The sequence below is a fragment of the Tupaia chinensis genome, unplaced genomic scaffold (assembly GCF_000334495.1).
Source record: "Tupaia chinensis unplaced genomic scaffold, TupChi_1.0 Scaffold000542_1, whole genome shotgun sequence".
In the NCBI taxonomy this organism is placed as follows: Eukaryota; Metazoa; Chordata; class Mammalia; order Scandentia; family Tupaiidae; genus Tupaia; species Tupaia belangeri.
The window spans coordinates 2,622,527-2,639,618 of NW_006160055.1; the positions used below are offsets into that span (position 1 = coordinate 2,622,527).

Consider the following 17,092-nt stretch of genomic DNA (forward strand, 5'->3'; position numbering starts at 1 on the left):
AGAATGGAGGAGAAGGGACTGCGGTGTGATCATCCCCCCTGGGGGGTGATTTCTTGCTTTCTGTCTCTATGTCTCTCTCTGTCTGTCTGGCGAGCGCACGCGGCCCTATAGCAAAAAAAAAAAAAAAAATTTATTTAACTTTATTTATTTTAATTTGACCAGAGAGGGACACAGAGAGAAAGAGCGAGAAAGAGAAAGCCACCAGGTCTAGGACTCGAACCTTGGTCGGCCATGTGCGAGTCCAGTGCCCTTAACCACCATGCCACCTGCTGGCCCCAGTCCCTCTCTTTCATCTCTGTATTCTAAGTCAATACATAGAGAAATTCTTTGGTGAAATAGAAGACCAAAAGTGACTTCCAAATTCACACACAAACCTATCCTTTGTGGGACTACTGGGTTTCTGAGGACTAGCTTGTAGCCAGCTGAGGACCACATGGCACTTGCCATCTCCGGGTCATAGTCAGCGAACACTGACGGTTCTATAGATCTGCAGATCTCATGTCAGGGGAATGGCATCTTGGCGTGTTCATCTGAAATGTGATGTCTCTACTCAAAGTAATACACTATGACAAAGTCTACACAGCACATACACTGTGCTACATAAATGGATTTGGAAATTACCCGGATAATGGTGTCCTCTTTCTCTCTATATTGTGAAATGCATTTTTCCTTTCTACTATTAGGATAATTTAGGTAGCGGCTGGGTTAGGGAAGCACGAATAATCCTGCCAAGTACAACCCTAAATTAAAAAGTACCAGAGGATCTAAAGAACTAACTTGACTCATACTTTTCCTGGTTTGTAGAAGGATTGGTGCTTTGAAAGGGAATTTTTAATTACCAATGACATGGGATACTTATGGGGCTGTATTTACTAAGCTGATTCATACTACCAGAAGGCTCAGGTAAGAATAATGTAGAGGGCCAGCAGGCAGCGAAGTGCTTAAGATTCTGGGCTTCCACGTGACCGACTGTGGTTTGAGTCTTGGACCTAGAAGCTTGAAACTCGTGCAAGGTGCGTGTGTGTGCATTCCCAAAATCCCAAGAGGAGAATGGGATTGTGGCATGGCCATCCCCCCCAGGGGGTGATTTCTCACTGTCCATCTCTGTCTCACTGGTGAGCACACATTCCCTATGGCAAAACTCTCAGTGAAGGGGGAGGAGAATGATGTAGAATTTAGAGAACAAAGTTTTCACTTTGTGATTCTAAAAAGGTTTCATTTCTGTCCAAATCACAAACATTCCCTAGTTTAACTATCTGAGTATGACATGGCACCCTTCACTGGGTTGCTCTACATGGAAACCTGTACGTCAAGGTTGGCTCAAGTGTGCATAGTATTGACGGGATGTCCTATGAGACCCAAAGTAAATCATGCCTCTCTCCTTAGCTGAAAGAAAGATGTTCCCAACTTAAGAGATCCATTTTCAATCAATACATGAGGGTCTTTAATTTTCAGCACAGCACTGAGGTCTATTACAATATTAATTAGCAGAGATCCAGAGGAGTGAGCCATTTATGCCTTTAATATTACATTTGCAAAATGAAGTGTCTCAGTGACCATTCAGGGGGGAGCTGAAGACACCGGAAATTAGGCACCAAGAAGTCTGTGACACCAAGGAAGGAAGAGATAGAACTTAGGGAAGGAATGAGGAAAGGAAAAAAAGAGTAACAGCTTTGCTGTTTTCTTATTTAGGAAACATTATCCAGAGATATATGAAAATTGACTTAGGTAAAGATGGAAAAGACTGAGAATTAAGGAAGAAATATTTTAGTATTTTAGTAATACAACCAAATCCTAACTACTGGTGGTAAATTTGTTTATATATATATATATATATTTTTTTTTTTTTTACAGGTTCCCTGATGTGCTGGAGCCCAGGCCAAGTCTTTTTTTCTTCATGAGAACGCCACCATAACTCACTGCTTAAAATATTCATGCAGGAAAATTGTGCTCCCCTTCCCACACTGCTTAAGGAAAACTACCTCTATGTGGTTTTTCACTGCAGTGATTCTAAAGGCTTGACTAAAAAAAGGGTCAGTCTTACCCATTATTTTCCTAACCTAGTTAGTTACTTGCTGGTAGGAAACAAATGCTATTGTTCAGTTAACATAAACTGTGGTTGCTGTTGGGGGGCAAAGGACCGCTGGGAAGGGCTGAGCAACTCACCCGTAACCATGCCATGGTTGACTTCCTAAGAGCTGCAATCCTCACATGTATACCAGGTGAGGATGAAACTACTTTCCAGAAACTTCAAAGCATGTGTGTAATATACTGATATCAATAACACAACAAAAGAAATAATACACCAATCAGAAAATAACAACGAGCCTTTATAAACTGGTATGGGTCTAAATCATCCCCTGTAATATGTTTGTATGTATTCATTCCACAGAGAATCGGGTGATTCACTTCCGAATAACCTACTGGGACCATCTTCAGGGTTTCTGGTTCCCCCTGAGCAGCATCCTGCAGGCTGTTCCATTAGATCCCGGGACCACAGTGATGAACTCTCTCTCAGATTCCCACACATCCATGACCTACATCATATCCAGCTGTAAACAAGAACAACATGTTTAGAAAGAGACAGAGCCAACCTCAGACTGCCCCTTCTCTGGTCAGAGACCTTCTCTGGTCGCAGACCATTAATGAAAATGGTCAACAAATGTTGCACACTTATGCACAGCTGACTAATTTAGGAGTTAAAATCCAATCCTCTCTTTAGTACTACGAACAACTTCACAAAAAGGCTGAAGCATTGTATATTGTTTTTTCTGGACAGTTGTCATGCATTAAGTTTCCAAATGTGACAGATGGACACAAAAGCCAACATTTACCCAGCTCCCCAGGCACCTACAACATAGTGTAATGAGGTCATAAAACCCTCAAACGCCTATCAGTCTATTCTGTTTATATTAAGTTAACTGAAAACACATACAAAGTAGGCTTCTTAAAAGCTGTTTTTATTTGTCAGCCCACACAAATTGCATGTTGTATTGCTTATTTCTGGTTAAGAGTAATTTCAGTAAATTATAACATCTTGTACAAAAGGAACACTCTCCCTAGCGCTTCTTCTTAGCCCTTCAAAGGTGAGAATTTAATCTGAATGAGTAATATAGCTGAAACCAGGGAACACAGGCATTTCCACTGTGATATTACTGATCTGATTACACTCAGGGCAATTATTAATAATGCAGGGAGCTTTTGGCATGCTAAAAATTAAAACACAAATAAGAAACAAGTGTATGTTGAACAGCTCCAGTGGCTGTATTTACAACTCAGGTGAGTTCAACCATCAGAGCATTGGGCATATGTTAAAAGTACTTACTAAATCGTCCACATCACCACCTTCTTCAAATGCGGCTGCTGCATTTCCATCTGGTTTTTCTTTGGGGGCCAGAAACTGTGAATAGAAAGGCAGTTACAGTACCGAAATGACACTTTTGCCGCCTTTGATGGAGGGAACGAGCTGCTAGCATCGCACAGGCAAGCCTGAGGAGGATTGCTTTGCAGAGTCTCCTGGCAAATGGCCCAAACGAAACATCATTTTGGCATACTCTTCTTCATTTGACACTGAATGAGAGAACCAATTTTGAGGTTCAATAGACCATACCAAATAATCACTGAAAAAAGTTCTTATCAAGAAGGAGGAAATGACATGGCTCATCAAGACAGTGACTATGGGGAACGTCCATGGTGGACACCTAATGCTTCCATTTCTGCTTCCATGGGGGATAAGTTGAGTCATTAAAGGTAAGAAAACAACTGAGCACCCCAAAGCAGTATGTCTTGGTCTCTTCTGAAAGAATGAAGCATAAGAATCAAGTCAAGATTATAATCATCTATTCATGAACTCTACTGAGGACAGAGGAGGTAACAGAACTCTTTTTAAAGAACTCTTGTAACAAAACGGGCAAGTTTACAAGTTGTTTCACTTTTTTATAGAAATTCTTCCATTTGTGTTAGAAATTGTTTGAAAACAGGCACACGAGAAAACTTCTGTTTAGCGTCGGTATATTCTAGACTTGGAGCTTCTAAAAGGCAGAGACAGAGAAAAGCAAAGCCCTGAATGAAGTCTCTGAAGATCTAGGAGTGACAACCAGATTTGAAAAGGGAAGTGAGTGCTCTCGAACATTATCTGAACACTTTTTTTTTCTTGTTATGTGTCCAAGAGACCACAGCAGGAAGTCTTTTCCTTTAAGGCATGTGGGAACTGCATCCAACAGCTGGGTCCTAGCAATACCCATCCATCCTGACACTGGAGAGTAACCTTCTGGTACCATAAGAACTTACTGAAGTAGCAGAGACATGCCCACAGGTGTAAGCATTTTCAGGGGTGCAGTGTACGGTGGGGTGAGCCTCTCTCTGTGAGCATTCATCAGGGTCAGTGTGCAAGGGGCCTGTGTGCAGTGAGTGAGGTGAGCTTTCTAGCACACCTCTGCTCTCCTGCAATTGCCTCCACCCAAGAGAAAAAAGTGTTGTTACGGTTTTCTCACTTTATCAACATGAAAAAAAAAGGGCAAGAAAAGCCTTCTCCATACATTCCTGTAACTTTTATTGTGCTAGAGACACAATTAGGGCCCCTAAAATCTAAAGACTTGTAAATAAGTCTAAATAAGTCTCTTCAATAAATTATAAACCAAAGTCACCCACTAAATATTAGGCTGTGTGTACCAAGTTTCAGGAAGCAAAACGAGCTCTGCCTTTCATTCCTCATGTACAAAAACACACACACCACACGTGGCCGTGGCGCAGTTTCTGCTGTCGTTTGTACCACGGACCTGAACATCATGGCTCAACCTCTCTCCTGGATTTTTTGTCCTCGGTCAAAACCACCTCACTATTCGGGAACCAGCAGTTAGCGTAATGGCTATGTCGCTGGACTCCCACGTAGTCGACCGCGGTTCGTGTCCCGGACCGGGTGGCTTAAAAAACTCACGCCGGGCGCATGTGCGTGCGTGCCCAAGATCCCGAGAGGAGAATGGAGGAGAAGGGATTGCGGCGTGACCATCCCCCCTGGGGGGTGATTTCTCACTTTCTGTCTCTATGTCTCTCTCTGTCTGTCTGGCGAGCGCACGCGCCCTACAGTGAAAATCTCTCCAAAAAAAAAAAAACCAAACACCTCACTATTCATTAGCTTCCATTGTGACCAGGCAATTAAGAAATTTCATCTTCTTTTAAAGGCATTTATGGCTCTTTCCATAGCGCTTTGGGCCCCTAAACTGGACTATATGCAGGGTTGGGAATCAATGGTCTAAGAGACAGAAAACAAGTACAGTGGCCTTCCAGGGCAGTAGTAAAACCACGTGTGGAAAGAACTGTATCCCATACGGTTGACCATGGTCTGAATTCCAGCCCCAGCACCTTGAAAAACACACTGGTGCATATGCATGCAAGCCTAGAATGCTAATGGGAAGGAGGAAAGGAGGGAAAGGGGTTGCACTGTGATTACGCTTCACTGGGGAGTGCTTTCTCTCTCACTCTTTTGCACACATGTGTCCTCTGGGGGAAAACAAAAACACGGAGAACCCTAGCAACAGGTGCAGGTCAACCCAGGGACCAAACTCTGCTCTTCGTGGCTTCCAGCACTGCAGAACACTGTGCTACCACCGCATCACAGTGGCTAGGCCGTCATCACTATTTTGTTTTTAAAACATTTATCTATTTATTTGTTGTGATCTTCAAGTGGCCAGATCTGGGACTCAAATCGTAGTCGGCCATGTGGGAATCCACTACATTAACCGCCCCGCCAACTTCTGGCCTCTACTCAACATCACTATTTAAAAGTGATTTTGATTTATACCTTTTCTCTCCTACTCATTGTCATGAATCCCTTCATGATTTTCCCTGTATCAGGAATACATGGCTAAAGGATAGGACCTACCCAGTTGGGTGAAGAGAATAAAAACTAGAGCTGCATCCTGCCATGAGCCTTTGTGTGGCCTCAAGTGACCAGCGCCTTCCAAACATCTGACAAACTCCATGAGTGCAGTGTTGCTCCGGGCCACTGCATGTTTCACCGTAGTAACCTAAGACATGTAGGTTTGTAGGGATGCATCTAGAAAACCTCTAATGTTTTTTGGCACTCAGCCCCTAAAAGCTCCAAGTCCCATTCCTGCCCCGCCTGCAGAGCCCCTTTCATACTGCATTTTAAGGATGAATTAAGACAGGGCTGTCTGCACAGTGTGACCATGGAATATATAATTAAACACAAATGGCACATCACTGAGACTAGGCCAGACTTCTAGGAAGAGAGGAGCAGCAGCAAAGCACCCTCATTTCCATCAAGTGCTAAACATCTGCAGCTGATTTTCCCGACAGCTCTGCTTCGCATTTTCTGCGTAAGCAAATTATGGCTAAAAGCTGGGCTGCCATCCATTATCCCTCCCAAAGCCCCAGGCAAGGCTGATCTTTTACACATATCACTCCTCATCATCAGAGTTTTAACTGCAAGTAATTTTCAGGCTGTGCAGTGACAGGGCAGCCAGAGGAAGAGCAGGGAATGCAATGATTGGCTGCTTTCTCTGTAAAAGGAACAGATTCTCAGCACGCAGCAGAGAGGGGTAGGAGTCAACTCTCATCTTTTCTCCCATTCTTTCCCTCTGCAATATCTTAAAAAGTGGAGAATAAATGGAAAGGACACTTGTGTGACAAATTCCTCCTTCTTCAGAACACTATCACTTACTTGGGGTTACCACAAAAGAGCCTCCTTACCTGGAGATCTTTATGAAACGGATAAACCACTACTTTTCAAGTGCACTGAAATACGATGCTGGCCATGAGCAGAGAAAAGGAATCAATAACCTCTGTATAAACTGCCAGTCCTGTCCTCTCAGAAGACTGAAAACTAACAATCAGTTGGTGCTTGGACCTATACCAATCCCCAAATTAAAAACATATGGTTTGGGGCCTGCAGATGGTGTGGTGGTTAAGGTGCTGGACTCTCACATGGTTGATGGTAGTTCGAGTCCTGAACCTGATGACTTGCTTCCTCACTTCCCCTTTCTCTCTCTGGTCAAACCAAAACAAACCAAACCAAACCCAAACAAAAAAGATAAATAAAATAAATAATTCTTTAGGGAAAAAAACAAACAAAAACCCAAAACGAAAAACACATTGCTTCTATTGGCTGACTCCAACATCATTGGGTGATTGATCATCTATAATCCAGGTGTATAAAAGAGCACCAGGAAGGGGCCAGCAGGTGGCATGGTGGTTAAGGGTGATGGACTTCTATACGGCCGACTGCAGTTCGAGTCCTAGAGCTGTTAACTTGCTTTCTCACTTTCCCTCTCTCTCGCTGGTCAAATTAAATAACGATAATAATAAGGTTAGATAAAACAATTCTTAAAAAAAAATCAAGAAGAACAAAAGTCAGTTTGCATGTAGTTTGCCTAAAATGACATACCTCTGGGTTTCATAATGCCACCTGGAGCTTACTGCATGTCATAAAGGCAAGGCTGTACCAGAGAGTTCCCATGGCCTTGAGTGAAACAGACATAACTTTAGCTCTGACAGTATCTCAAGAATCCTGGGCAAGACCCCTGATTTTTTATAACCAATTTTTCTCAAATATAAAATCAAAATACCAGTACTGTATTTACCCTTTTTATCTCATGAGGTTATAGCGAGTCTCGAGCTAAATAAAACATAAAAAAATATGTACCCTGGGGCCAGCAGATGGCAAGGCGGTTGAGGGACTGGACTCCCACATGGTTAAATGCAGTTCTAGTCTCAGAGTTGGCAGGTTGCTTTCTCACATTCTCTCTCTCTGGTGAGCACATGTGCCCTATTGTAAATTAAAATAATAATAAAATTAAATGAGTAATTCTTTAAAAATTCTAGAAATATGCCTCTTTTGTAATGGGATGCATTTTATGTTTTAATTCCTAGGAATATGCCCAATGTATGTCCACCAAATGATACAGACAAGAATAGTCATGGCATTTTATTCATAATTACCACAGTTTGGAATAATCATTTGATTGTCTAGCATCAGGAGAATGGATAGGAAAACTGTGGTGTGACCATAAAAGTGATACTATACAGCTATAGCTATACCAAAGCATAAATAGAGGGCTGGAGAGTGGCACAGTGGTGAAAATGGGATGCTGCGCAAGGCTGACCCATGTGAGAAGATTCCAGGTTCACACGTGTGTCCAGAGACCTGGAGTAGGCTGGGCGTGCACGTGCGCAGATCTGCAGCTGGCTGAAATAAGGTGGATTGTGTAGTGTCAATATTCTATTGAGGGGTGCTGTCTGTCTCTCTTGCTCTTCGAGAAAATAAACATAAAAAGAAGCTAAGAAAAAATTAATACAACATGGATAAATAACAAAAGGCATAATTTCAACTATATGAAGGCCCAAAACAGGCAAAACCACTCTCATACATCAGAAGTCAGAATAATGGTTACTTCTGGGACCAGGAAGGTTCTCACCGAGAAGGTACTGTTTGTAGTTGGTACCCAGGTATATGAATGTGTAAGAATTCACCAAATTGCACACTTAAGGATTTGTGCACTCTGTATTTGTGTGCCAGAAAAAAAAAAAAAAAAAAAAAGTACCTTAAAAAATTACTACATCTGAGATTTAAGGTAGAAAAGAAAAGCATAAAAGAAAAATGGCTTGAGGTCCAAACATATCCCAGGAGTTTGAGAAAACTGTTCTCAAGAAACAATTCTTAGACTATAATACTTCACACACGAATCCTTAGAGGGCTTGTACACACACTCATCCTGGTGCCATGGTGTGTTGGAAAGGTGACTTCAGCAGCAGGAGTCAGGGTCTGGATTCTAGTCAATTCTGTGAGCCACTAACATACAGTAAGACATGAGCTAGCTAGTCAACCTCACTCCAGAGGGTGTCAGAGAAACGAACAGATTGCTAAATTCTGTGCATCTATATACTAAGGTGGAAAAGTTGTAAAATGTAGCAATAATAAAGGAGGGCAGATGGTTACAAGGAAAACAAGTGCTAAAAAGATGAATTTTGGGGGCCCACAGGTAGTGTGGTGGTTAAGGCTCTGGACTCCCACATGGCCAACCATGGTTTGAGTCCCAGACCTGGCAGCTTGCTTTCTCATTTTCCTTTCCTCTTTCTGGTCAAATTAAAAAACAATAACAAATGGAATCATGTAATAATTCTTTTTTTTTTTTTTTTTTTTTGAAAAAGATGAGCCCCCCTCCCCCCACCCCATAGACCTTAGATCATTTAGACAGAGGTCAGCCTTTTGGAATCCCATGAGAAACAATGCTACAAAGCCATGAGGATAACTCTTTCTACACTGTTCTCCATATGGAGGAAACTGAATGGAGGACTGACTGGGGGTCAGCTCTAGAACTAGATTCCTGGCCAGTGACTTACTGTGAGACCTTAGACACATCACTGTCTCTCTCCCAGCCACCAAAGCTATGCAGTGAGAATGAAATGATGGATGGAAGTGTACGCAAGAGCGATACAAAAACTTCACCAACAGTGAATAGCTAACAGCTAACAATACCAACTAGAAATAGAATAAGTGAAAAGCCAGGAAACTTAAAAGAAAGTGATGATCTAAAGTTGTCATAGAAGACCCTTCTGTTTCTTTCTTTTTTTTTTTTTTAAGCCTTTCTATGAGAATCCAGTGTCTTTAACCATCACGCCACCTGCTGGCTCCAGAACCTTCTGTTTCTAGCAAGGTAGATATATTTGCTTCTCAAAGAATGATAAAATTAGAACATGCTGGAGAAAAACAGCTCTTCTTAAGATGCTGTGCAAATATAAAGTTATCATTTAATTTTAATTTAAAATGGACATCTCTGGATAGTTATTGCCTTTCAAATGTCAACATTTAATAGTAAGAACTCAACAGCTTGCTAACTTTAAACAACCTACAGTAAATACCTTGAAAAACTGTAAATGGACTGTGAAGACAGTTATTCAACCTCTCTCATTATAGTTAGGTTCTTTAACTGATTATTTGGGGGGGGGTGACCAGTCTTAACACTAGAAGGCAATGCAAATGAGCATTTCAGTCCACAGTTAAAAGTGATTACACTTCCCTAACTTGGCTATGAGAAACAACTGAAGCATATCTTTGTTAAAATCACAAGTAATTCAGCTTCTTTTGAGTCAGAATCTCACTCTGCAGTTCATTTCATTATCTTTCATAGGAGGGAACCTCAAAATGTTCATGGAAAAATGGAATTAAATTACCAGTGTATTCTGGTCCCAAAATATTTTAGATCCATGCACAGCCTTCTCGTAAGATGCACTTTCCACAAACTTTTTGAAGACCCAACCACCCTTACACTCTCCCTTCTACATTTCTTCCAAAAATCAATGGATGGCCTTTTAAAAACATCTTGAAAAGATAAAATAAATGGTTCATGTGACATTAAAGTAGACACAAACGCATAATTTTGCAAGTCCACCATGGCAGAGTGTACAATGAAGGTAAATCAGAATTTACCGACGAATCAGACCCTACAGTCCCCAGGTGATTCTAAGTACCACCTGGCTCTACGCCAGAAAGTCGATGTTGAGGTAAAACAAAGAGGGACTACTGAGTTTTCTAGACTCTTGGTCCAAAATGTCATTTATAAGAATCAATCCATTTAGGAATGAAGGGCCAAGGCAGTGCATAGGAACCAGCACTTTAATCCTCACATGCCTCCAAGTGCTCAGTGTGACCCTTAACCTTTCTGAAACTCAGCTTCCCCGAGGTAACAAGCATGGTAGTGCCCACTCCTGCAAATTCATAGCAGATCACTGTGAGGACAGCAGAGAGCATTGTGCTCTCTGGCTCTGGAGTTAGAAACTATGATACTGTGAAACATGTATTTGGTCTTTGTCCCCATTTCTTGGTGCAATTCCTAAAATCTTTGGGATGTTCAAGAGATACATTTTGTTTTTGTATGCTAAGAGTTGACTAATGGCCGGCAGTGCCTACGCAGCTTCTGAATGGGTGTGGGTCACTGGAAGACCAAGGCAGGATTAGAGGGTTGAGACTTGCAGTCCGCTCGCAACCTCGAGGGGAGAAGGGTGAAGTTACATTTACCACCAATGAGGAAATCAATCCTGCAGGGTTTGGAGAGTGCCCAGGTAGCTAAACACAAGGCAGTTCCTAGATGGTGGTGTGCCCAGAGAGGGCACAGAAGCCAATCCCTTTCCAACATGCCTTGCCCTCTGCATCCTTTATAATACGCTGGTAAAGAGAAGTAAGGCTTCCCTGAGTTCTGTGTGCTGCTCTAACAAATTAATTGACCACCAAGAAGGAAGGGTCATGAGATCTCTGATTTATAGCCCATCAAATGTACAGGTAAACCTGGGGCTTGCTAAGAGCATCTGAAAAGAGGTGAAAGATGGTCTTGGGAACTGCACCCTTCACCTGTGGGATCTGACATCTCCAGGTAGGAACTAGTATCAGAATTGAATTAGAGGACATTTACCTGGTGTCTGAGGCAGAAATTATTGCTTGCTTGGTGTGTGGGGAAGAATCCAAAATCCTGCCTGAGTTTCTAGGCTGCCAGCCTCCTCTACAAACTTCAGACCTACCAGGCCCATGACAGCATGCACGAGCCAATTCCTTAAAGCCAATCAATCAATCTGTGTGTGTGTGTGCACGTATTTTTTTAGTTCTGTTTCTCTGAAGAATACTGACTGATACCCCCTAGTTCAAAGAGAAAAAATGCACCACAACGTTGTATCAACTGACAAACAGAAAAAAAACTTGTTGAATTGTTATACGAAAGTCCATGGTACTCAGAAGTGACAGGGGCAGTAGAGAGGCGGACACGACTGAAGCCCTGCTGAGACGGTCATCGGCACTTGTGAACATGCTTCTGTTGAGTCGTCGGAAAAGTCATGATGCTCTTTGGCACAGAAAAATACTCCATGACTTTTCCAACAATCCAATACAATTCCAGGATCTTATGTCCTGAAAGCAGGGAACATATCTGTTCTTTAACAAATGTAAAGATAATGTAAGAGGAAATGAACCATGAATTAATTGCCTTTCCTGTTTTTTTTGTTGTTGTTGTTGTTTTATGTTTTTTGTTTTGTTCTGTTTTCCATAAAACAAAGCACTTTACAGTTTTCAGCCTCCAGTGCAAAGTTAGGAGGGAATGTTGGGAGGAAAGGAAAGTAGGATTAGGATGAATTCTTTGTGTCTAGATGGTAGTGTGCCCAGAGAGCTTAATAAACAGTCGCATATTCTAACTTCTCTCCCTAAAAATACTACGGTTTCAGGGTAAGTGGTATGGTGGTTGAGGACACTGGACTCCTACATGGCCGGCTGTAGTTTGAGTCAGGTCTGGTCAAATTTAAACAAACAAACAAAGTAATTCTCAAAAAAAAAAAAATACTATGGTTTCTGCCAAAAGCCTTTATAAGCTGAAAATGCAAGGCATTTTGAATTCAGCCTGAATTAAGCCACATAATGAGCACTTCCAGCCTCGTTCCTGACATTTCCCCAAGATCCCTGATTGCCAGTCCCAGATCAAGCTGTCCCTTAGCATGTGCGGTTAGTTCTGCATCCCCATTGCCCCTATGCTCTCTTGGGCTTCTGGGGGCAGAGGTGCTTTGTAATGCAGCATGGTGCTGAGCACACAGTAGAAGCTCAGTAACCAACAGCTGCCAGGTATGGTACTAGCCTGTGTCAATCTGACTGTGACTGAGACCCGATGTTATAGACTAGATACTTGTGAGCTACCTGATTATATCTCATTAAAATTTCATCACAACCTTGAGGTATAAGGAAGGATTACTAAACTAAATAGCCACATGTATTTAACTCACAGCTGAATCAGATCGAGTGCTCTTATACCAAGCAGGGATGGCATGGCTTAACATCTCTGTCAATAAAAAGCTCATGAGGTCTGCATACGTGGAATGCTTTTTACTGAAAACACCTGCGTGTCCTTAATGCTAGACGAGGAGTGTTTCTCTACATGTTGCACATTACAGTCACCCGAGGGGCTTTAAAACTCAAACACACCATACTCAGAGCCCATTTCAGACCCAAAGAATCTCTGGGGCAGTTCTGATTTTAATCAGTATTAAAAAAAGGGGAGGGGGAGGGCAGCAGGTGGAGTGGTGGTTAAAGGCACTGGGTTCCTACATGGCTAACCATGGTTTTGAGTCCTGGACCTGGTGACTTGCTTTTTCACTTTCCCTTTCTCTTTCTCTGGTCAAATTAAAATAACAACGACAACAACAAATGGAATTAAAGAAATAATTCTTTAAAAACAAAAAGGGAAAAGAAAGTTTCTCTGTGACTAACGTGTGAGAAATCTCCAAGTTGGATGATCTGATAGCCTTGACCACGGTCTGGGCTAATCTTGGTATGCGTCGCAGAATGGAGGAGCTCTTGAATTACTGTACCTGGGATTACTAGGTCACTTCTAGAAGCACACAGCCTTGAGAAACAGGGTACAATTATGATCTCACCCATGAGGATGCTGCAGTTGAAGCATTTTGCTTATTAGTGGAAGAAACAGTGAGCACAGTGATTGAGTTACCTTTAAAATTAACTTCAAAGCCATCGAGAAAATAATCCACTATAATAATTCACCGAAATACAGGGAATTGCCCCTTCATACCTTTTTAGCTTCCTCTGCTGTGACAGAGCTTCCAGAGGCTTCATCTTTGGTGATCAGAGTAATTCCATCTAAAAAGCAATTCAGAGAGTAAAATCCAGACACAAAGAATCCATCCTAATCCTACTTTCCTTTCCTCCCAACATTCCCTCCTAACTTTGCACTGGAGGCTGAAAACTGTAAAGTGCTTTGTTCTATGGAAAACAAAACAAAACAAAAAACGTAAAACAAACAAACAAATGGGAAAGGCAATTAATTCATGGTTCATTTCATCTTACATTATCCTTCCTCCTATTTTTGCTTGTATAATAAACAATAAAGACTACATCTTTCCATGAAGTTTTCCTTGATCAAGTCTAGAAAGTCTCCCCTTCTTTGGATTTTCAGATCTCTTTATCCCTTTGAAATCGGTCTCGTCACATCTTATCTTACAAAACTGTTAGGTTGTTGAGAAAGTTATGACATATTTTCCTATACAAAAATGTGTCATGACTTCCGTAACGACCCAATATTTGCACATATGTTAACTCTCCTAAAGAACTATACTTTTCTCAAGGGGAGGGGCTAGATCTTATTTATCTTTATAGTTTCCTCAATGTAGTATAAAATAGAAACTTAATAAGTGAAAATGAAATGCCTGTACACTTTTACCCAGCTCTTTCAGGTACCCAACATGGGTTGCTGAATGCATTTCCACTAGCAGTGACATTACTGGCTACTGCTAGAATAGCCAGAGGATCAGGCCGGGAGGAAACAAACTCTTAGAGTGAGCCCGTCTATCATTTAGCACAGTACATCACTTTTAGCTCAGTGAGAGTAAATCAAGGATAAAAAAAATCTACCCTTTAGATTTCTCTTCTTCTTCAGATTTTTTTCCTACTTCAAATGGTTGGTGCACAATTCACTTTCAGAAAAGGACAAATATTTATACCTAGAAATGATACAGTGTACACGTATTCTCTCAACAGCATTTAAGTTCTCAGAAAATACATACCTTGCACATGTATTATTTTTCTCTAAGCAAATAATATGATGCTATAGGTGTTCAATAAATACCCAAACCAATCTCTTTCATTTCCTGGGTCAGCAGCAGACACAAAAGCGATTTGAGTAAAACCTATTCACCGTCTATTCTAATTGCTTTTGCTCCCCACTATAGAAGTTAAAGAGCTGAAAAATTAACTGTCAGGGAAACAGTTGCCTGTGTGATGAAAACCTGCCTGTTAGAAGCTAGATAGGTACACAATTCCTTTAATATAGAATTTGCATAGAAATGCAGGTTGAAACTAATTTTGCATCTCAACTATAAGTGAAAAGCTTCATACTATGCCTTAAAGATCATCATTTTCATAATAGGTATTTTTAATAAGTAATATTTTATACTTGGGTTATAAAAAATCAGGTCATGTTTTTAAAAAACAGACAAAGAGTACACAGGAACTCAAATATCAAGCTAACATTAAAAGAACGTGTGTTGTCTTCCTTCTGGCTAATCTGCATGGCTGCGGAGAGCAAGTGAGTGGCTTTGGTGCATGCAGAGGCTGTTCTGTCGACATGGAAAGTCCAAAAACATGGGACTGGAAGGCAGCAGAATGGCAAAGGGGGAGTGAGATCAATCAAAGTGCTGAGGATCCAGCAAAATTAAAGTGGCTAAGATTCCAAGAAGGGGGGGCTTGTTGGCCCACACAGCTGCTTCACTCGACACACAGAAAGGCACCATCTTAGAAATGGGTCATGCGGTGTAAAGGGTTTAAGATGGGACTTACATGTTCACCTATTTTATTTTTATCCCTTCATATTTAAAATATAATAAAATACAACATAAGTCACACTAAGCAAGATTTTGAGCTCACTGAATTCTAAACATTTCCAAAAGCCACATGGGACATTATCAGGTCTCCATATAACGTATCATATAACATAATTTATATTCAGAATTTATTGGGTTGTCTGGAAAGCCACAGCATTCCCAATGACACAATATATGTATATTTAGGAAAAAAAATAGCATAAATATTTGGAGAAAAAGACAATCGACACTTTACCCTGAACGACGATTTCCCAGAAATGATTTAATTGTTTAACGTCCACTTTCTCTCTTAGGCCTTTCAGAAAACTGTTAAAGCACTGCTCTTCTGAAAACTGTGGGAAGGCAAGCAGAATAGAAGAGGGGACAAATCAGTAGGTAAAAAGCCAAATTCACACCTCGACCAAGTGCTACATAGTCTGAATCTACTACATTTATGAAAACATGGAATGTTCTCCTTTGGTAAATGGGAAGTTAGCTTTGTTCCTTGGGAACTAGAAATTATTCTTTCTATGGAAGGTCCAGAGTACCTTCATTTTTGTTTTTGTCTTTTTTTTTTTTTTTGATTGCCTTGCACTTTGGTTTTTAACATTTAGTAAAGGACATTTCAAACAAAACCAAAATGATTTAGAGAATGCTCATGTACCCACCAGCCAACTTCAATAATTATAAACTCAACTGATCTTATTTCTCTTTTCTATCCCTATCTTCTTCCACAACTCTCAGGTAAGTTTGAAGCAAATATCAATCATATTATTTCACTTACAAATATTTCAGTATGCAATATTTAAAAATATACCCTTAAAACAAACATGCAACCAAACGTGCTCACAAACCATTATACATCACACAAAAATACAAATTCCTTAATGGGGCAAATAACCGGTTGGTATTCACATTCTCTCCAGCTAACCTGGGGCAGAGCTAACAAGTAAAAAAGGCAATACGTTTTTGTGATGTTTTTCCATCTAACCAAATCTTTCTCCACCCAACTGAGTCATCCTTGGTCTTCTCTTGACTCTCTACTTTTCCAACATTTTGTCTTTATCTGCAGGATATGTGCATGATCTACTTCTGCTCTTTCATTCTGACTTTAAACATTTTCTCATCATTCTCTGCCTAAATTATTCAAGCATTAATTTGTCCATTCATTCAGCAAATATTTAGTATCCACACAAGAACATACACAACTTTGGCTACTTAAAAAATACACTTTTGGCCTAGCTGGGGTGACACACGTGGCTAAGACACTGTGCTCTGCAAGCTGGGACTACAGAGGCAGTCCCACAGGGGAGGTCTGGGTTCAATTCATGGTCCACTAGAGCCGGAGCTCAGTGGTGTACACTTCTGCAGCAACTTGGGAGGCTGAGACAGGAGAATTACAAGCTGGAGGCTGGGTCTGGGCAACAACGTGACACTGTATGTAAAAATACAAAAAGCCAGGCATGGTGTCACATGTCAGTAGTCCCAGCTGGGATGCTGAGGCAGGAGAATATGACATAGACCCTATTAAAGAAATAAGAAAAAAGGAAACAAACCTGTGTGTGTGTACTTTTTAATTTAAACTTGCTCACTTTTGTTTAGAGGTATAAAAGCCTAGAAATAATCTAGAAGATTTTTAGAAGTATTTTTTTTGTTCGTTTTGCTTTTTTTTTTTTTTTTTCTGAGAGGTTTTTGCTATAGGGCATTTGCACTTCCAGAAAGACAAAGA

The 17,092-nt window shown here is 40.9% G+C and overlaps 1 protein-coding gene across 1 annotated transcript in view; it reads right to left on the reverse strand.

Moving 5' to 3' along the window:
• Positions 1 to 2,309: 2,309 nt before the first annotated feature.
• Positions 2,310 to 17,092, reverse strand: part of XRCC5 (X-ray repair cross complementing 5) — a gene marked incomplete in the record, with an annotated part of 114,905 nt that continues 100,122 nt past the window's right edge. Inside the window, 4 exon segments of the mRNA XM_027775315.1 lie at positions 2,310 to 2,552; positions 3,326 to 3,400; positions 13,578 to 13,645; positions 15,620 to 15,716. Coding sequence (XP_027631116.1) covers positions 2,538 to 2,552; positions 3,326 to 3,400; positions 13,578 to 13,645; positions 15,620 to 15,716 — 255 coding nt within the window.